Genomic DNA, 22,338 nt, shown 5'->3' on the forward strand with positions numbered 1-22,338 from the left:
GTAATAAGGCAATAACAATTATATCATCAATAGTAATAATGAATTATCCTATTCAAATAATGTAATGAATGGTGGTCATTTTGGTATTACAAAAGCAGAAGTCTAATACCTCAAAATTATGTGGCGTGTTTCTTTTCAGAACTCATGTTTCATCTTTCAAAATTGCTGTGCACCAGGGAGGCAAAGCAATTTCAGTGATGGAGAAATTGAAGGACAAAGAGGTAAATGGTTTGTCTGAGTCACAGAGCAAGTCAGTGCAATGTTTAACCTAGAAGTGATGCCTGGTGCTGGCCTCTTTTTCTCAAATTTTCCCACTATTCAGTGGGGAAATGGGATATTAGAGATCCTTCTAGAAGAGCAATGCTAAGCTTGAGAAATTAACTCTGATGGCCTCATCCACACCAAAATGGAAGCAAAGAAAAATGAAACTTTAATCCAAACCACATTGGTTTATTCATCCAGTGGTACCAAATTGTATTACCATCGAAACATTAAATGGTCTGGCTTTAGTTCTTGGTCCTTTGGGGAAACATTTTCTCTGACCACATTAAAAGTGGTATCCATGTATGAGTTAGTAAAAGAGGAGTATCTTAGAGCAGAGAAAAAGTAGAGACAACAAAATGGCTACTTGTATATTATAAGAAGTCTGAGGTTTAGTATTTATTTATTTATACTAGGGAAAAGAAAGGAATTAAGGAAAAAGTTATCTAAGACTTTATTTTTGGTATCGATCTTAATTGTCTTTTTTCCCCACTTGTATTAATTTTTAAATAATATTCCATGAGGATTTTTCAATGGCAGGGCTGAAGGCAGGATTCGAAAGCCTTTCTTCTTTAATCTCCAGAAACAAAATCACATTTGGCTTAACACCAGAGTAACACATAAGCCAGCAAGGCACTCTTAAAAATACAGATAGAATAAAATACAAAATTTAATGTTTTTAAAAACCCATATATTGGTTCTATAAATATATATCTATATATTGAAAAATAGGTGAATCTAATATACTGGGCTCAGTAAAATACTTGCTGCAAATGACTGTAAAATAAATGACAACAGAGAAACTCTTTAAACCTAAATCATCACATAACCTCTATGTGTACACAGTTTAATTTACTAACTTTTCAGAGATAAGTAATACTGTACAAAAAGCTGTAAGTCCTTTGCAACCACTAACACTTTTATTATTTTTTAGAATATGCATCAAATAATTACTGCTATCTTTTGCTAGTAGGACAATTACCTCTTTTCAAAAAATCCTATTTCAGTTGTCAAGATTTTTAAAATAATTCACTTCTAATCTCCTAGGAATAGTGAACTGTTGTTCTTGGAGAGGTTTTTCCAGATATATATTTCTTTACCATACATTTGGTAATTCCCAAAACAAAGTCATTCACAAAATAAACTTCATAAACATATGTCACAGTGGGTTTTGGGTATTTTTAGAAGCTGTAACTCTCAGTACTGACCTGGAGTGTGCCCCAGCTCTACCACTTACTGGTCTGTTATCTGGACTTTTCTATTCTCCTGTTTCCCTCAGCTTTTTCTTCCATAAAATAGTGGGCTGTACTAAGATAATGTGGAGAGTATTTATTTTTAAGGTGTAAACTATAATATGAATGCTAGCTAGTTTTATATATGACTTTTTGAACCCATATAATTCTGTAACCTGAAACTAATCTGAATACATCAGAATGAAGCAAAAAGCAAATAACGAAGGGATGGTTGACTCTAGCACGTTTTCTAACATCTGCATGTACAGAAAGTGAAAGGAAGTTTGCACATGAACATGTCCGCGGGGCTGTTTAAGCTGAGACTGTGCCCAAACTTACACTGAGTGGCGAGGGCACTGCCGGCAGCCCCAAGGTGATGTTGGGCAAAGAAGGAGAGGTATAGAGACTTAGCAGGTTCATGGAATCTTCGTGGAGTAAGATGCGCTGCTGTGAAACCAGTTGCTGTGAAAAAAATGCATAAAGTTTTTAAAGATTTTCAAAATATCACAGTGTCAAGAATACAAACATAAAACGGTTGCCTTTGATAAACCAAGCTCTGCATGATTGTAGATAAGAATAAAGGTCAGTACTTGCTTTGTGATTTCTGTATTGAGGAGTTACAATGTAAGAATTAAATAAAATTCTGTCTTCTTCAGACAATGACAAAAATCTAAAGAACGGACTCCCAAGTTCATTTTGCAAAAGTCAATTAAAAACTTTCTAGACTCAGTATATACGGTTTTTACCTGCTGGTAAAGTTACATAATCAAATGTGGTCATTCTGATAAGTGTTTGTAAACCTTGTCTACTAGCAAATAAAAAAATTATATATAATGCCATGAACTTCATGTGAGTTTGTTGTTTTACCCAGGAAAAGCAGATCTGAAAGTCTTATATTAAGTACCACCACAAAAGCATCTATAATAAGCACATCTACTTAGTATAAAAATTCATGAAGTCAACTATTCCTGTTTTAATTAAGATCATTTATCTTTAGAAATTAAAGTAAATGTTATCAGTTCTGTACGCCATAACAACCACCACTTATGCTGAAATACACAGAATATTTTGGCATTTCAACACTTTTTTTTTTTTTACAATAAATAGCCTTATTTTTGTGTTTTTTTTAATCCAATACTAAGAGTCATGTTTTCCCACATGTGGCCTAATATGGTTGCTTGAATTACATTTTCTGTTTAACTCTTGCTTCCCTCCCAGAACTTTTATACAGTAAGAGTTACAAAGGTCTTATTAGACTAAGGAACTCTGGCCTGATATGGTTCCCAAGGGAACAACATCCCTGAAAAAGAATACGCCATGTAACAGTATGACACACTGACTGCTTTCTTCCCAAACAAAAAGCATATGGGACTCCAATAATAGACCACCTCCAAGAGGGATATTGCACACACGGGCTTTGACTAAAGTAAATATAATAACTTGTCAAGCATGTTTGGGGGAGCTATAGATTTTCCTCTGGACAAACCTGGGATATCAATTAACTGGGGAAAATATCATGTGCTAATACAATGCAACCTCAGCATGTCACTGAAGAGTGCTGCACCACCAAAACACAGGATGTTATTCCAAAACATCATCTCAATCATACGGCTGTTTGGAGATGAGTCCTGCCCTTAACATAATAAGACCAGGAGGTTAAATGTGGCCATTTCTTGTGGCATCTTAGCAGTCCAGTTTAATGTAGATTTTTTTTTGCATGAACATCAAGTGACACAGTGAACAATTAACCTTACATTGATTTTGTATTATAGAGTTAAAGTTGTTTAAATGCCAAACCATGGTCACTGACTGAAAAAACAACTTAGAAGTTATTCACAATATTTGTCTATTGGCCTTAAGCAAAAAAGCCAAGCAACGATTTTGCTTCTACAAAAACATAATTTTTTGTGTAGAATATGTGCCTGATAAGAAGAATGTAGACCAAAAATAAAGTAAACTATGTATTATAATTGTAGTAGTCAGTAATCAAAAATAAAAAGACAGACTATTCACTGATCTGTATTCATAGAAAAGAAGTGAATGTGACGAGGTAAATACTTTGATAGATAATATTCATTCAAGGTTGTGTCTGCTTCTCATACTGCTGATTTGTCCTGGATTATCACAAGGACACAAATACACAATGCCACCACCCTCACGAAAGAGGTTATCAGATTCCTGTAGAGAATGTCTGTGATAGCCTCTCACCTAACCGCAGGAAGCAGACACACTGAAATGAGAAATAGCTTTCTTCTCACACGTGGTAATGGCAAAGCAGCTGGCAGGCCCCTCACGTTGACTTTGAGTAAAGTGAAAGGAATGGGGGATATTCCTCAGCTGGAGACTGTAGGGGCCTGCAATCTTACGAACATCAGCTGTTCCATATCAGATAGCAGTATGCTGAGTTTTGGCAGCTAACACATGCCACATCCTCTGCCAGGGGCCCTTTGGAGTTGAACCCATTCTTCATGAGCATTCTCAAGCTACCATGTTGCTTATGGTGAAGATGAGGAAAACAAGAAAAGTAAGCAGAGCATCATGCTGTGTGGTGGGCCCATCAAGAACTCCTGGGCGCTGCCTCCAAATGCCCACACCATTCCTCAGCTGCCTTGGAAGACAAAAGAACGATGGGCGTTGTAGGAGAGGGTGAGTACAGAGAGGAGAAACAGGAGGTGCTCACTGTGTTCCATGAGAAAAACAAGCCCCAGTAACTTGATGGAGACAATTCCTAAGGATGCAGAGGAAGTTCTGTCCTTGTGTCTGCAAGCATAGCTGATTCTTTCCACAGAAACTGACAGGTATGACATCATCTGCTAGAACATCCAAGAGTCTGGGTTTTGCTTAACTTAAATCCAAATGCAGATAAGAAACAGAAACAGAGGTTTTACAGACTTTCACTGTCTAGAATCACATCTAACAGTACTGAAAATGAAACTCCACCTTTTCTCAAATTGCCTTCATCGAATCCAACGTCACTCAGCTAAGCATTTTTGGTAGGAATATCTGTTCTAGACTATGCCTCTTACTTAAGTTCAGAACCATATCTTCCACTTCTAACAGTGCAGACAGGTTGTGAGGAGAAACATCCTACCACGCCAATGAAGGAGCCTGACTGACTGGTATTCTTGCAAGGCCAGAAGGCTATCCGGGGTTAGCACTGTGGTGGCATCCACAAGGACTTTTTTGTAAAACCAGGGTTCTTTCAGCAATCAGTTTTTAAAGTGATCCGACATTACTTAGTGCGTGCTGCTAAAAATGACATTTCAAGTCTTTGAGCAAAGGAAAGTTAGATTTAATCTGAAAATTTTCATAACTGGAAATGAAATGGAAATAGAGTGTCTGATATAACTCTCACATAACTTGCTATAATGATTAACTGCTCTGTGTTCAATTGATGGTGTTGAGTTCTAGGTATATAAAGATGCCCTAGACCTCAAAAATCCATATTAGTCAGGCATACAGAAAAATAGAGGAATGAATTTGAATGTCCCATCATAAACCCTACTGTTAAAGCAGGGTTATGATATTTTTATAGTACAGAAGAGGGTATCAGTTTAAAACTAGGCTCTCCTGGGTCACTAGCAGCTCTCTAGAAGCAGAATTTTGAGATGAGAAATAGGAATCGAGTTTAGAACTGGGGTAGAGGACACTGACTCCCATTTTAGTAAGAGCCTTCAAAATTATATCTAACCACTTTTCTTAATATCATATCAAGTGGAAGAATGACTTATAGATGATATTTATAATTCAGATGAGTAGAATACACATAGACTAAAAAATTGTGTGTCTCTCAATACAACTATTTAGTAAGCAACTGAAATTAAGAAGATACCAGTTTCAAGTAAAAGATTTCAAGTAAAAGACTCACTTTTCCAAAATGGACAATGGCAAAAGCAGGAATACAGAGAACCAAAACCTCTTACATACTGCTAGCAAGACTGTAGAATAATACAGGAATTCTTATGAATGATTTTGCCCTGTAAACTCTAGCACTTATACTATTCACCAGGGCCTAATGACTCCTATGTGCTAGAAACCATAAGAAATCCTTTCACTAGACCATCATGATGACCATGATAGATACTAAAGCCTGTTCTGATTATGGATATGAGTTGGAGCCTGCCTCACATCTACCTGGATAAATCGAAGCAGTGCCAGCATGGTGGTGGTGGTGGTGGTGGTGGTGGTGGTGGTGGTGGTGGTGGTGGTGGTGGTGGTGGTGGTGGTGGTGGTGGTGGTGGTGTGTGTGTGTGTGTGTGTGTGTGTGTGTGTGTGTGTGTGTGTGTGTGTGTGTGATTTACTAGCATCCATAAAGATGCAACTAGTCCTAAAAATCATGTTTAGTGATATAAAGAAAGGAAATGAACTTAAGAACCCAAAAATTCATAAGGCACAGATAAAAAAATAGCATACTATGAAAATACCCATATCACCAAAATGCAGAGAGAATGACTACTTGCGAGGGCAAGGAAAAATGGAAGCAGAGAAACAAGATGAAGAAGCAGAAAGAAATGAGGAATGAAGGGGAAGGGGAGGAGGACAGACAGATAAATGAATGTCTTGTTTATTCCTAAGAGGACAATTAGTCAACTGATGATATCCAATGGGATACTAGTAACATAACTTAATCATCAAATTTTAAGAAGCTCACAGCAAAGTAAAAACACAATTTTCAGTTTACCATGAATTCAAAATTTACCTATAATATGCATGAGCAATGGAAAAGTAAAAAAAAATTCTTATCATAAAGTTTTGGTGACAAAAAGTACAGAGTAGTGAAAAGAAGTTTGGTCTACATATCTGATACTTGAGCTCTTCTACTCACTTGCTGTGAGTCTATCAGCCATTAGTGTTTTCTTCAGTCTTGGCTTGACACACCTCTGACTATTTATGGATCTGAATGACATACAGGATGATGTGTTCATAAATGTTAGTCAACTCTGAATCTAGAAAGTTTCAAAGTCCTGAATCAAGATATTTTAGAGAAACATTTAAAAATTATTCTTTATTCATTTAATGTTCAACTATGACTTTCAGTGCTATTTTTCAAGACTGTATTTATTCCTCCTTTCAGTAGTTGAACAAAAAAGTTAAAGTTCAACATAATTTACAGTTGAGTTGTTTAGGCAATACAAGTCTAAGTTTTAATACTTTTCTCTGCAAACTCAAGAACATATCTTTTCAGTTGATGTATATGTCATAAAGTGAGTTTTGAGACCCAAACCAATCATTTGAAAGGGTTTATTTGGGTGATTTTCACACCTTGCATTTATGCTTTGATAAAGATCTCATTTTAAAATACTGACTCATATAATTGTTAGTAAATGATTATTGGTTATTGTGTAGGGGCCATCTTTTTCCCAGGTGTGTGTGTGTGTGTGTGTGTGTGTGTGTGTGTGTGTGTGTGTGTGTGTGTGTGTGTGTGTGTGTGTGTGTGTGTGTGTGTGTGTGTGTGTGTGTGTGTATTTTCCTTGTTGTTATCTAAAATCATAGCTCTACACCCACTCAGAAGAAAACACTATATTTACAACAAATATCACAACAACTAGTACAAAACAATAGGTGGATGAGTCATATAAGATTGGAGCAAAACAAGTGACATTTCAGATGATTTAAGAACACATAAGCTTATTATTAGAACCATTTAAAAAATCATTTGTATCTGCAGGAAACAGATATCTCTAATATTTAACAAGAAATCACTAATATTCAACAAGAAATAAACCAGCAGCTTGGCTACTATTAAAATAGCTATCAAATAAATTTACCAAATCTAAAGTCACGGTACTGATATCCATGGAAACATATTTTAACCTACAGACCCATAACATTAGCAATAAAGAAACTAGATAGGTAAAGACATCTCTAATAGAACTCGGAAATAGCAACCCTGGAGGCTTCAGCTTCCCAACCAAGTTTACAAATGAGTAGAGCAAGTAGCTCAACCATCTGAGTTCTGGGACGGAGCATATGTAAGAAATAGAAGTAGAACATAAGTGGTCAGAGCAGATGGAGGCTCACTCTCACATGAGAATTGCTGGCTTGGAGACAAACAAGCTAATGAGTTCTCCCTACCAGGAGTCAGCACTGATAATAAAAACAAAAATGTACTTCTTTCAAACTTCACAACGTGCCACCTGCTTTCCAAACAGCGCTTACAACCAAGTTGTCAACAGTCTAACTACCTTTTTGTAAAAAACTAGATTAGAAATCTAGGGATTAGGGGAAGTTTGGAGACACGGCTAATGACAATAAACTAGTTGGTTCTCCAGCAGAGTTCATACCCCGCCTGGTGACTGGAACACCTGTGAATTCACCTACACTCTGCTGTTTCCTGAGCATTGCATTATGAATTCAACATTGAATTCTCCTTCAACCTCTGTCTTTCTTTTATCTAAAATAGATAAAATATCTGAATTACAGTATGGAATATTTTCATTCATGAAGGGTTCAAGAACTTCAGATAGGGCCTCATGCTCCTATTTCCTAAGCAACACAAGGAATAGAATCCTGTGTGCTCACATGGGCTCTGAAAGAGTTAGCCCACTTACATGTCATATAATAGAGTTCATTCAAATATATATCACTCCTGAACTAAACTAGCCTATGCTATTTCAGTAAAGACAGCAGAACAAGCTAATTTGCAAATGATGAAGTATATACTTAAGTTGTTTTTTGTGGTTTTGTTTTTATGCAAATAATGATACAAATACTTGGTACCTAAAATTATTTCTATTGAAATGAGATCACATATTATTGGTATTAATCTTAGAAGATAGCTGAAAAAACATCATACAAAACTCTGGAGGATGGCTAACCAAGTATGGCTTAGGACATTTTTCTTTCTCTAGTTTCTCTAGTTGGCAGCATTGAGTGTTACAAAGCTAGGATATTACTTTACTGAGGGTCTTGGTCTGAACTCTGCTGCCTCCCTTCCTACCCAGAACGGATTACACTACAGACCTCTGTAAACAGAACCCAGCAGAAAACACATGGTAGCCATCAGGATTGCATTTTTTGTTCTGGGCCACAGAGAGGCTACCCATCAGTGCAGAAAGGTCTGCCCACCTGGCCTTTTGGATCATAGTTCAGGCACACAATTAATTCATTATGAGGTAAGTCACTGCTTGCTTTTGAACTAGTCTTCCCAGCTCTGGAGGTGAATGTCCTGTCAATGACCTGAAGAAACACCTCTACCCTTTTAAACTCCATTAAATCACATTTCCTTCTGTTTTGTTTTGTTTTTCTTTTGTGAATGGTGGGGGAGGAAGGAAAGGGTTACAGTGACAGAATATATTCAACCATTAGCTGAACACCCAGGGCATGCAAAGAGATAACTTGTGACAATGAAACAGTTAGGAATATGCCACAGATTAAAATAATATGAGCAAATTTCCCTTAATTATATTTTCAATTAAATATATATGTGTGCACATGTACATATATATCTTTAAAATTAATGTCAGATAATCTAAGATAGCCATTTAATTTAATTTGATAGGTCATAAAAGAGAAAATAGGCCAAAAAGGAAAATCCCACTTTTTCCATTTATTTTCAACCCCACCAAGGTGTATATTTTAATGTTTAAATGTTGTATAAAGTACTATATGTATGTTTTTATATGTAGGTGTGTCTTCTTTAGTATCAACTCACATTTTCCCCTTTTTTCTATGCTGAAATGTAATTATCATGCTAAATTTTGTGTCCATCACTCTCTTGCTACTTTAAAGTACTGTAGTATTATTTGAGAACCTAATAAAATGTAAAGCTACAGCACTTAAGTGACTTCCTGAATCCTATTGTGTTGGCAATGTCCCTCTAAGGACTTCAGATGACAGTGAATTAAGGGTAATGGGTGTTTTTCATTTTCCAAAGGTAAAAAAAAAATAAAATCCATCCAAAGACTCACTAGCCCTGGACCCCCTAATGTTCATGAAGTATTGTGAATTACATTATTCAAACTTAGAAAAAAATCAAATCTAAGATTTTTAAAAATATGTACGTGATCAAATTGTTCTCTTCCAGGAAACTGATTAAAGTGTTTCAGAAAATTGACAAGTATTGGACTATAACTACATTCACTAAAACATAATACTTAAAAATAAACCCACTATTGTCTCTCATCACAAAATTCCTGTAGAATTTATTGCCAACTGTTGTCATATTTTAAAAATAATAATAAAAAAGAGAAAGAGGGGTGATGGATGATTAGAAACAGGAAGCAGATGAAGGTCCTACAGATAATGTCCAGAGCTGAAATATTATTCCTTGTGGAGCTGAGAGATGGTCATAAGGAAAACCATCTATCTTTTGAAAATTGATTCGAGGGGAAAAAAAATGAAACCTAGAATGAAGATGTATATCTCTGGAAAGAATTCACATTTGCATTTTTGCAGGCATTTGGTAGGGGAGGGACAACAAATGTGGAGCCACTGTAAATCAAATTAACTTCCTGAGTTGATGAGATTTGGTCTATGATCTTCACTGAGTCAATGTTTTAAGCTCTGCTCCCATCAAGATGGCTGTGGGTGGACAGAGTGTCTCACAAAGGTAGTGTGGATGGTTGAGATCCCTGCCTAGTGACGCGAGGGTCTCCTGTTAGGTCTACCTTTGTTAACATTGTGCTTTCTCTACTATCTCCTGAATTTTATTAGGCCATGAAAACCAAAGCTCAAAACTCAAGAAAGCAAATATCCTCAAAGCAAAAGTGACTTCCCTGGTTTCAGCCCTTTATGAAGGATAATCCCTACGTTTCCATTTTTACTTGCATTTCAGCCTAACAGTTTCATAATGTCTAATCATACATTGTATATATGCAGAGTTTTGTTTGTGTGTGCATGTACTGCAATGCAATATAAAACAATAGGTATCTCAACAATATCTGCAGGAAACTCTTTCAGTCAAAATAATCCCTTAAAATCAACTGTGTCAAGAGACAGCAATGAGAGTTCTCCATAGGCAGAAGTGGTCTGTTAAAAGGGGAGATAAAAAAGGGAGAAATCTATAGGCCTAATCTATGCGTGAAAGATGTGATCAGTCTCAGAAGCACAAGCATTCTGTAAAATAGTAGGCAAGAAACATGCCATAGCTATTTATGAGAGCTTATCACACCAACTCTGCCTCTATAGAGTAGTTCATAGTGAAGAAGGTATTACAATGACAGGAAACAAAAGCGCATGCTTTTAGTCAATGAATAGTAACTTCAAAACAATGATATTCAAAAAGCTGCCACTTCTATACTGATACCTTTGTTCAGCCTAATTCAGAAGATAGGTAAATTCAGATTTCCTTTCTTTTACTATAATAATGTTATTTTTAAAGTATTTTCCTGGGCTGGGAAGGTAGCTCAGCGGTAGAGTGCATGCCTTGCAAGCATGAAGCCCTGGGTTCGATTCCTCAGCACCACATAAACAGAAAAAGCCAGAAGTGGCGCTGTGGCTCCAGTGGTAGAGCGCTAGCCTTGAGCTAAAGAGCTGAGGGACAGTGCCCAGGCCCAGAGTTAATGCCCATGACCAGCAAAAAAAAAAAAAAAAAAGTATTTTCCTTTCATATGTTACTTTCAAGAATAGAGTTCAGATAATATTTTCTCTTCTATGCCAATTGACAGCACAAGATTTGGTATGTGGCAGGTGCTCAGTAAATGCTGGTTCCATGGATTTCCTGTTTCAGTGTAAACTTCCATTATATTTCATTGCACTGCATACAAATGAGTAAAACCACCTTATTAGCTGCTATTCTGGAATTCCATGTGAAATTGTTTCAACTTACTATGTGTGTACTATCACCAAAAATAACCAGTGACCAAGCAAGATTATGAATTTGTACACTGATTTGACAGTGCATATTTGAGATCAACGAGAATATTTTATTTGATGATTGTATTTCAGTATTTTTCAAACATTATATATCATCCAAGTGTCCCTAATTGTGCCATTTATCAATACAATCACATTTACTTCATTCCATAGATCTGTCTCAAGAAGAAAACATTATTAAACACAACTTTCTATACATTCATAAATATACTATTTCTCTTACAAGTTTGTATTATAGGAAATTTCATTCAGAAATACTATTGTGGATTAGGTAGCTAATCAGGGAACCAGTTACTTAACAATGAGCTTACCTCAGCATGAGGAGTAGGGGGCAAAACTGAAGTTTCATTTTCAGTAACATTTCCAGTTGGCCCATTGTTTGGTGAACTGGGACCAGACCCAGGAGAACTGCTACTGACTGAGGATTCTGAAAAATATTGTAAGTGCAAATGCATTCATAACAAAGTATATGCAAGGATGAACTTCATTGCTGCACTACACAGCTTTAGGTGATGCTTTATTTTATCTCTCCATGAACAGTAAGTACAGTTTCACTTAAAAACTAGGAAAACATATGGAATGTTTCTAGACTTCATACTATTTTTCTCACCTTTGTGCTCACTACAAAAACATGCCATAGTATTCAACAGTTTCTAGAGAAGCAAATACATCCAGTGAGAAAGGATTATAGATATTATTAAAAAGGAAAAAAAATCAAAGCAAGCAAAGAATATTCTCTTACTTATTATTGTGTTACCATGAAAAAAAAATGATAGAGTTTTTTGAACATAACAAAAGCAAGGCATCAATGCTGAAGAAAGACACAGAACAATCCCTGCTGCGAAAGGAAAAATTGCTTAAATTATATAATATATTAAGGTTATCTCTTATAGCCTGTGTGAATCAAGATTATATGAAGAAAATAGAATGTTAATATCTCAACACTACAATGACAGCCTTGTAACATATTAGTTGACATTAACTTTACCCAATAATTCTTTAGGAAATGAAAAGCTGTCTTAATATGACTTGTAAATATTTTAACACTAGTATAAAAATGAATTCTTTTAAGCAATGACAGATAAAAATACTATTTTACTAATACTCTTTTTAAAAATTTACTAATCTCCTTCCTCTTGAAAAATAAAATTCACATGGACTCCAAGTTATAACGAAACTAATATATTTATTAAAAATTTAATTAAAAATAAAAATCTTGCTAGAAAGACTATTAGAGAGATCATTAAATCATGCTTTGGAAGATTATTCACTGAACTCTAATTCCTTCCTTTTCTTTCTACAGATTTTTATTTCAACCTTTTTCTCTTTGCCTCATCTTTATGCTGTGCTAGCCAAGTCTGCAGACTTGCTCTTGTCTCATGCTTTTCAAAGTGAAGCTTCCATCTGATTTCCACATGCACCTTTTCTATCTCATGGTGTTTGTTTGTTTGGTTGGTTTTGTTTGTTTTTAACCTATACTCCCCTTACCCATTTCGGGCAAGTCATTTCTCTTCTTTCTCTTCTCCAGTATTAGCACCCAGTGCTCTTCCGCCTCCCCTACTACTATCCTCATTCATTATTCTGAATCTTCCAAGGCCTCCCTCCCTCCTGGGATTGCCCCCCCCTCCCCAGTCTGGTAGCATGGTAATTATTCTTGAGGAGCAGTGTGCTTGCCAGTGCCTACGCACTCCTTCCAGCCCTGGCATTACAGCTTACTCACTAGTAACTGCAACTGTTCTCTCAAATGTCACCAAATTTGAAATTTGACAAAACAAACCTCATCTTCTTAATCTTCCCTGCAGAAATATTCTCTACTTCCTTATTCATGATTCCTCAGCTCTTTCCTTTCTCCCTTTGACCAATTCCTAAATATATGCAATTAAGCTGTGGTCCTTCTCCCTTTTCTCTTTCCTTTGTCAAAATCACTCAATATTGTGGCATTCAATGAAATTTTAGACAGCATGCCCTTGTGGAAGTTATATTTCTTGCTTTTAATTCTCTGAAATTTCAGCCTGAGTACCTCCAGAATACTTGATATTTTGAGCCTTCTATTACAGATGTGTCAAAATAAGCATATTTTAATATTATTTTTTCCTATGTCTATTTTATCTTATCCTTGAAGTCACCCCAATTCCCTCCTTTAGGTGATGTCAGTTTGTTCTTCCCACTGATGATAAACTATAATCATTTCTCTCAGAGCTCCCATTGTTTTCTCATAAATAATGGTGAAAGTCTTCAACTATTCCTTAGTTGCTACAGCAGTTTCAAAAACTTCTCCCAGACTCTTTTCAGAAGAACCCCAAGACAATTTTCACCAGAGGCCCCTGCTCCAAAATAAAGCTTATTATTATGTGTAACTGTTGTGTTTTTTGCACTCAGTCAAGAGAAAGAAGTCACTCTCTCTAGCAATAAATGCTTTCCTCTTTCATGCTTTTTATCCTCTTCTGCTTTGCTGACTTCATTGGAGGCCCAATTCCACCTGCAGACTCTGATTCTGGCTTATGTATTATCTGTTCTCCAGAGAACAGAAACTCCCAACTTCCACACAATGTTTTCTTGCTCTCCCACTAGACAACTCTTATACTTTACAACTTTCTGTTATAAATGCTCCTCTACTCACAGTGCCCTGGAAAGAATTGGAAATCTGTGACATGATTCTGATATTGTCATTCATTATAACATTAGAACAAGTAGTCTGCCTTATAAAATTCAACCTATCTATCTTGCTTTCATTTTGAGTCATCTGGTCTTTTACCATCTTCACTTTTTATCTGTTTTTGGTTTTGTTTTGTTTTAAGCAAAGAAAAGAAAATGTATACTCTTCTTGTTCTTACAGAAGCTCCTTGTCCCTAACACAAACCTATTATATTTCCAGTATCATTAAGTTTGAGTTCGTATTAATGTCTCATTTATATATCATTCATTTTTCCATATTTTCTTTCTTTGCAATTTTCTTAAACATTCTTTCTAATCAATTTTAAATTATGTCACTTATAGTAGGTTATGTTATATTCAGACCAAAGTATTTCCTATGTAGAAATCGTTGCAATAAACATCAGAATTCACACAGCATCTACTAGAAGAGGATTCTGCAGCATCATACTAGACAGAACCCAGCATTTGCTTTCCTAGGGACACTGAGAAAGCTTAGATATTGGAGCTGTAGTTTATAAAATAAAAAAGAGAAGCAGAAAAGAAACTGCCAGTATAGGAGCGAATCAAAATTTTGAGCCTTGAGGAGAGGGAGAGGCAGAAAGCGCATGAAATTGGAAAAGAATTAAACATAGCAAGTGGCTCTCATATATTAATACAAAGAGAAGGCAGCATGGTTTTCAATACAATGTAAGATATGAACCCATGAAATAGGGGAAAGCTATAATGGTACAAATGACAGCAATGGCAATTTAACTTCTGTGATGCTGCTAATCAGACTTCTGGTTGGATACTAGAAAATATTTACTATTAAGATCCAAACAGAGCTCATCCAAGCTAGATGGAAGTTGGCCAAGAAATGGGAAGGAGTGCAGGTGCAAGCAGTTGTGTTCAGTAGTTCAGAGCCTCCAAAGACAATTAGTGTAAGTGTAGTGCAACCGATAAAAAAACATCTACTGAAGCATCCACAGGTGCCAGCTTGTAGGCAGAAATCTGTGTTTACTAAAGTCATACAAGTTTTGCTTCAAGTATCTCCTAAAATGAAAGTTAAGTCAATAGTATCATAAAATATTAAACAGGAAAAAAAATTTCTCCCTACCACGGCTTGAACTTGTCCTTAAGAAACAGGCACTCCATTAATCGCTCCATTTCCCCAACACTTTCATCTTTGATTATTTTTTGGAATAGGGTTTTTGTTTATGCCCAGTCTACTCTAAACTGTGACCTAGTATTTATGTTTCTTCTAATGCTGGGATGAAAAGCATGCATGATAAAAAATGGAAAAAGTCAAGACCAAGAAAAAGATGGATAAGCAAATCCAAATAGCATACTTTTATCAACCAATGTGACCTTTGATACTAAGATTACAAAGCAGAAAATAAGCAAAAATATGTTTCTCTCTTTCTTGAGTTTTTCTGTTAATATCTGCCTATTCTAACCAGTTAAAAACATCACCCTCTTCCATTCACATGAGACAATTGAAATATTCATTTTTCTTTTTTTTCATTAAAACAGAATTTTCAGTTCCCCAACCACACCAATGGTAGCTAATTAATAAACTTTACCTAGAATTTTTAACAATTTGATATATAATAATATTTCTTAGAAAAAGTCCACAAATTTCAAAATTAAACTTCAGCTGGTATAAATTATAGTGATTATATTAAAATTAGAAAAGAAATATTAGTTCTACTGAAATAATCTTATTTGCTACTCATTTCTTATCCTTCAAGTACAAAAAATTCCAAGTATATTCAGTGAAAAAAAATCCTCTTCACTACATAATACCAAGCAATCAGGGCTTAATAGAGACTACATAGAGTTTGTTGCTGTTATTGTTACTGTTGTTGCTGCTTTTATCCTGAATAGCCCTTCAAACTTTTAAGTTGCAATAGTGTTGTCTGTACAAGAATGCTTTTCCATACCGACTTTTACAATCTTTCCTTGTACTGCTGCTCTATACTAGACACATGGCCAAAGGAGATACTAAATACAAAGAATGTGTGAGTATGTGTGTGTGGCAGAGAGGTGGGGCTGGGGGAGGGGGAGTAATAGGGCTTGAATGCAGGACCTGTGCACTATGGCTTAGATTTTTGCTAAGGCTTGTACTCTACCACTTAAAATGCAGTTCCACTTCTGGCTTTTCGCTGGTTAATTGGAGACGTGAGTCTCAGGGATTTATCTGCTCAAGCAGGCTTCAAACAAAGATCTTCAGATCTTAGCTTCACCAAAACCCAGATGAAACAATTTTTTTATTTTTATTTTTTTACATATTAGGGTAAGATCTGATGTGGGAGAACAAATACCAACCAGCTTCACTAGTGTATGGACAGTTTTACTTACAATAGAGAAAAATGGTTACATATTACCAAAGAAAATACCCAGGTAGAGCTCATGGTGGTATTTACACATACATAGTAGACCATATAATTTTGGCTGACTTTTTTGGTTCTTGCATTGTTAGGCCTTATATGATTTCAAACTATGTCCAACTGGGACTAAAGGAGGGGTATAAGACGTCAGGTTAAATTTCCTAACCTGCTCACCCCACTACTAACCAGACAGCTAAAAAAATATAAACTCATCCATTTGAGACTAGTGAAAATGACAGTTTCTTCCCCTTCATAAAAAGCTATGTATCCCCCCTCCTGCCCTAAGTCCCAGTCCACTAGTAAACACATAAAGCCATTTATGAGTTCTGTAAATTTGTTGAAAAGTCAAAGTTTTGCTGTTCCACGCAATTTACTTTTCCCAGATGCATTTTGTACATTAATGTCTGAGTAGAGGGGAGTGTTCTTCTTGGACCTCCCTCTGCTCATTTCTGATCAGATTTCATTAAAAGTTATATTCTCCCATTTGGCATTTCCAGAATGGACTGCCTGTTTCTGGAAAAAATAGGGAGAGCTTTGGTGTTGCCTAGCTGTGACTTGATTGACACATAGCTCTGTTTTTTAACACTCATTTCTGATCCAACACAGTACCTGCATGCATAGCACGGTTTACTGACCTGTTTTCAATAACATTTCCTACCAGGAAACACTTCTCCAAATAATGTTTAATATGCCATGGGTAGGTTTATTCTAAACTACATTTTAATTCCTACTACCAGCATTTGTTAGTACTGTATATGGCTGTCCAATCCTCAATTACCTGTCACCTCAAACATTCGCTTCTTGAATGAAGTGACATTTCCATCCTTCCGCCTGAGTAAGGGACTGCTTCTCCTCTCTGCCACTTTCTGTTTTAACCTGGACCGCACCTTCAAGTTGGGCTCAGAGGCTGGGGATTGAGACAGAGAAAATAGATAAAAATTAAAAAAATAAATAAAGAGCCAATAGCTCCTGGTTTTTGTTTGTTTTGTTTTAAAGCCTAAATCTTTGCTTGGTCCCTTTTCAAATTAAAAACTCAAGCATCTAATTAAAGCATTGACTCCAAATTAATCAAACAGACAAATAATCATTTTAAATAAAACATGTGAGTTTTCTTCTTTTGTACACATGAAAGTAAATAAAAAGCAAAAACAAGTTTTCTACTTTATCTAGCAGCGTTGGGATGGTTAATGGGAATTTTAATCACTAATTATGTTTGGGTTAGAGTAAGATTTATTGTACTTCATCCTCAGGCCTCTTAATTCTCTCTAGGGTGAAACTCAATAGCCACAAAAACAGTAACTTAATGTGAGTTTTGAGACGCTGACCTGACTTCTGGTAATAAGAAGACACCTTTGTAGCATATAATTTATGTCTGATCCTGACTCTGGGAATATGTCTTTGTCAGTCATTTCTAACCTAAAGTCTTGGGAAAATATATCCTGTATAATAACATCAAACTCAACTAGAGTCACTGTGAATTAACCTTTCTATATATTCACTATACCATTAGTTCAAAAGGAAGCTAACCAAGTCTTAGAATGGAACATTTAAACTTAAATTGTATGTTTGGAAGCACAAATGCACATTATCCATACACGTGTAACTATTTCTTCAGTTACAAGAATCCAAATAGTTCAGCTCTGAAGTTGTCATTTAGTGGATTTAAAAATAACTGTGAAAAAAATAAAAATAACTGTGCATTAGAAAAATGGAAACCTTGGATATGGAGAGTCTCTGTAGTAGAAGTCCATGGTTGAGGATGGTGAGGATAGAAAAAATATTTCTGACAACTAACATTCGCACAATGTTACTACATTTCTAAGTATACTATCAGATTTAACTTTTTTAACAGTAGAAACATTCATATGGAATAGATACTATTTATAAAGTGATAATAGTGAGGAGAGGATCAAACCCCAGAAGGGAGATAATCTCCTCAAAGTGAGTACTTTTAGGAGGTGAAGCCAGGATCTGTACCCAAATACAGATCTATTCATCTATTCCATTCTATTCATTTAAATATAGAAAGTAATGCTCACCCACCTTTCCTTATACACAAGAACCATAAATATTATAAAGCCATTGTCCCAAAGCCCCAGTAATCACCCACCACAGATAAAATATAGCTAGATATTTTTGTTCGGTGAAAATGTTTTCTTTGAAAACTTTTCTTTCTTTTTGCCAGATGACAAGGATAGCAAAAGTAGAGCTAACAGTGTTGTCGTCCCTGCCCCCCGCCCCAACCCAGCCACATGCCCTTTCTGCTTTCAGACTTGGAACATCTAAACTTGATTCTCTCTTTGTTCTTCTCTTTCCCTTCTCTTCAGCTCTAAACTGGGACAGATAACACTTGGAATTCACTAGGTGAATAAGAACTTGCGGGAAAATTAAGCTCAGACAGTATATTTTGCTTGTTGTACATCTGATTTTTATGCCTGAGATATGGAAAACATGAAAAAACTGGAAGCCTGAAGATATTGTAAAAATAGAAACCCAGAAGGTGAGGAATAAATCAGGGCTGAGAACAAGAAGCTCAGCATGACAGAGAACTGAAATGAGTTGCTTCTAGGACCTTCATTATAGGCCCTTAACACCCAATTAATCCAGGAGAAAAGCAGAAAATGGGAGACTATATCGACTTGAATCTATTTGTTATTTGTTATTGCTTTCTTTTTAATTTTATTGTTAAGGTGACGTACAGAGGGGTTACAGTTACAAACATATAATAATGAATACATTTCTTGTGGAACATTGTTACCCCCTCCCTCATTTTATAACTCCTTTTAAAACTAACCAGCCCTGTCTCCGAAAAGCTGCAGATAATAAAGGCATTCATCTAAAGAAGAGAAACTGTGAATCCTTACTAAATAGATATCCTATTTTCTTGCCTATAACCCAAGAACAAAAATGACAGATGCCCAGACTTCAATATCGATGTGACTTTATGACAAAACTTACTGGAGAAAGCAGTACAAATTGGCTGTCTAAAGTATAGGCACTGAGTGAGCCAGGTGCTCTGGGTTCACGCCTCTAATCCTAGCCACTCTGGAGGTTGGGAGCTGAAGATCGTGGTTGCAAGCCAGCCAGGGCAAGAATATCTATGAGACTCTTATCTCCAATTAACCAGCAAAAAGCTAGATATAGAGCTGTGGCTCAAGTGGCAGAATGGTGGAGTGGTAGCCTTGAGCATAAAAGCTCAGGGACAGAGCCCAGGACATGAAATCAAGCCTCATGATGGGCACCAAAAACAAAACAAAACAGCAAAAGCACAGAGTGGAAGAGAGAAGAGTGCATTTAGAGTGCATTTATAGTTTAAGGATGGAGGATAGGACCTTTATGACATCCTTTCTAAGCTATGGAATTTTCAGTGAAATTCCACTGCTTTCTTTTTTTCTTCTTTTCTTTCTTAGTTTATTTTTATGGGGAGGGGATCAGAGGATCTACCAATAGGGCTGTGCATTCTAGGCAAATGCTCTTCTACTGAGCTACAACCCCACCAGAAGTAATAGGGCTTTCTAAGCCTGATTCTTCATTCTTGGTAAAAACAAAATCTAGTATCTTTTAGACTTCTGAAGATATGGCCACCCACTAAGACCCCTGGGAATGACTGAATGTCTAGGTGACTATGAAAGAGAAGACAAGGTTTATAAAATATGCAAATATTATTGGATATTACAAAGGTAGGAATGACCAAGTGAGCCCCAAGTCCCCCAATGTTCAGGCCTGCCCTCCTGTATTCATTGCAGGGCTCTGTGTTAACAATCAGAAAGAAAAAAAATGGGGACAGCTAGTAAAAATAGCATATGTCACCAGAACATTCTATAGGAAACCTAGAATTTTACAAGCCTTCCACAAACAGATAGTGTTTATACTTGACAGCCTTTCTTCTACGTAAATCTATTTGATAAAGGATTATGTGTACAGAGCTTTTAAAATTCATTTAGTGGCCAGTGTAACAAAGTAAACACTAGAACAGGAATGAGAACTAGGTTCCATTCAGAGAGTTACTACCTAAAACCAATAAGCTTGAGTAATTCAGTCTTGTTGGACATCAATGCATTCATGGAAATCAGGTATGATAGTGCCCTTGTAGTGTCTGGGGTCAAATAGGTGTGGATTTAAATGCCTGTTCCACATATTAGCTATTTGGCCTTAGATGAAATATTTAATAACAAGCCTGCATTTTTCATGTTAAACTGGTCATGGTTTTGATTCTTTTGGATTTTCTCCATTTGCTGAAGAAATTTCATTTGCCTGCCTCTTCAGAGTACACGGGAGCTGAGTCCTGGAGGCGCATCACTTTACCCTTTAGGGGGAGTGGTTGGACTGCATTTGGGTTCCTTTTGATTGGACAGGTGGGACAGGCTAGTGACAAAAGGATAAAGTAGGGAGTGGTCTGGATATTTTACATGTTTTCCATTAGAGTGCTTATTACTGGCCACAAATGTACACATTCCTGATGTCCTCTACTGTTCGACTCCAGATCTCCAGGAAAAATTTTCTCTTCTTTCCCCTGCAGCTCTAGGAATGGGAATGGCTTCTTGCTGTTGCCATGGTCAGGATGTCTCTAAGCAGTTTTGTTAACCCTGTTCACTTCATGGTAAGCAGTGCCCTCATCTGAGTCTATGGGGCTGTATGGGGCTTGTTTTCTGTGAGATCTCTTATTGATCTCTTACATAGCTTGACTTACTGCAGAAACAACTGAAATGTTGTCAAATACAGTCAGTCCTCACTATATGGTGGTTCACTTATTGTGGCTTCACTGTATCATGGGTATTAAACATACACATATGTGTGTATATATATATATATATATATATATATATTCAGATATAATTCTGTATTGCAGTTTTCACTAGATCACAGCCTTTTGCAGTATATATGGGTATCTATATGATATTTATGATTTTAATTATTTTGCCTAAAAATTAAAACAATATAAAATATTAAAATGTCAATTAAGGTTAATACGAGAGTGGGAAAGGTTTATAGGAGAGTGGAAAGGGTTTAAAAAGCCTTAAAATGCATATAAATAATTAAATAAACATAATGTTGCTACTTTGCAGATTTTCACCTATTGTGGGGGTCTCTGGAATAGAACTCCTTGCAATAGGTGAGGGATTTCTGAATAGGATAAGACACTGGTTTTCAACCAGAGATTTTGTTCCCAGGAGATGTTGTTCATCATCTATATGGGAATCTACTGCATAGAGGCCCATGATGCTGCAAAGCACAGGATGGCATACCAAAGACTCAAATTATCAGTAGTGTCAAGTGAAAGCAATGCTGGGGTAAGCAGTCAATACATGGCAGGTGGCAGTGATTCCACTTGTCTGGGGTGATTAGAGATGATAATCTGTCAGATATCCTCAAAAAGGATGCAAGGAAAATATTCAGAAATTGAGAAGTGTTTTATATATATATATATATATATATATATACACACACACACACACACACACACACACAGACACACACACACATATAGCTTCAAAACTATAAAATATTTTGGTAAATTTATTGCTTGGAAGTGGATTTTTAATATTTTTAATGTTGCTAATATTCGTATTGTGAAATTTTTTATTGTTATTTTTTATTTGATTTTATTTGTGTGCTGGTTTTGTCTGTGGCTTGAACTCAGTTCTTTTGCTCAAGGCTAGTTAGTGCTCTACCACCTAAGCTACAGCTCTACTTTTGGATTTGGGGGTCTCATGGACTTTCCTGACCAGGCTTGCTTTGAAGCACAATCATCAGATCTCAGTCTCCCGAGTTCTAAGGGTTACAAGTGTGAACCACCAGAGCCTCGCTAAGATTTACTTTTTAACTGATAGATAATCATGCATATAACTGGGGTGCAATGTGGTATATTTTGGTAACTTCATAGATTATATAATGATCAGCTTAAGATGTTTAGGTTAATTTTCATCTCAAACACTTGTGGGGGTGGGGTAAGAACTTTCAAAAGCATCTCTACCTAGCTATTTTGGCTAATATAATTTATGTTC

The 22,338-nt window shown here is 36.1% G+C and overlaps 1 protein-coding gene across 6 annotated transcripts in view; it reads right to left on the reverse strand.

The window, feature by feature from the left end:
* Hdac9 (histone deacetylase 9) overlaps positions 1-22,338 on the reverse strand; it is an 851,473-nt gene that overhangs the window by 339,488 nt on the left and 489,647 nt on the right. For all 6 annotated transcript variants that reach the window (XM_069996136.1, XM_069996137.1, XM_069996140.1 and 3 more), the window contains 3 exons: positions 17,112-17,240; positions 11,621-11,736; positions 1,833-1,955 (listed from right to left, as the gene is read on the reverse strand). In XM_069996136.1, coding sequence (XP_069852237.1) covers positions 1,833-1,955; positions 11,621-11,736; positions 17,112-17,240 — 368 coding nt within the window. The remainder of the gene's footprint in view (positions 1-1,832; positions 1,956-11,620; positions 11,737-17,111; positions 17,241-22,338) is intronic.

This window comes from Dipodomys merriami, unplaced genomic scaffold, assembly GCF_024711535.1.
Source record: "Dipodomys merriami isolate MVZ:Mamm:240054 unplaced genomic scaffold, mDipMer1.0.p SCAF_5, whole genome shotgun sequence".
NCBI classification, from domain to species: domain Eukaryota; kingdom Metazoa; phylum Chordata; class Mammalia; order Rodentia; family Heteromyidae; genus Dipodomys; species Dipodomys merriami.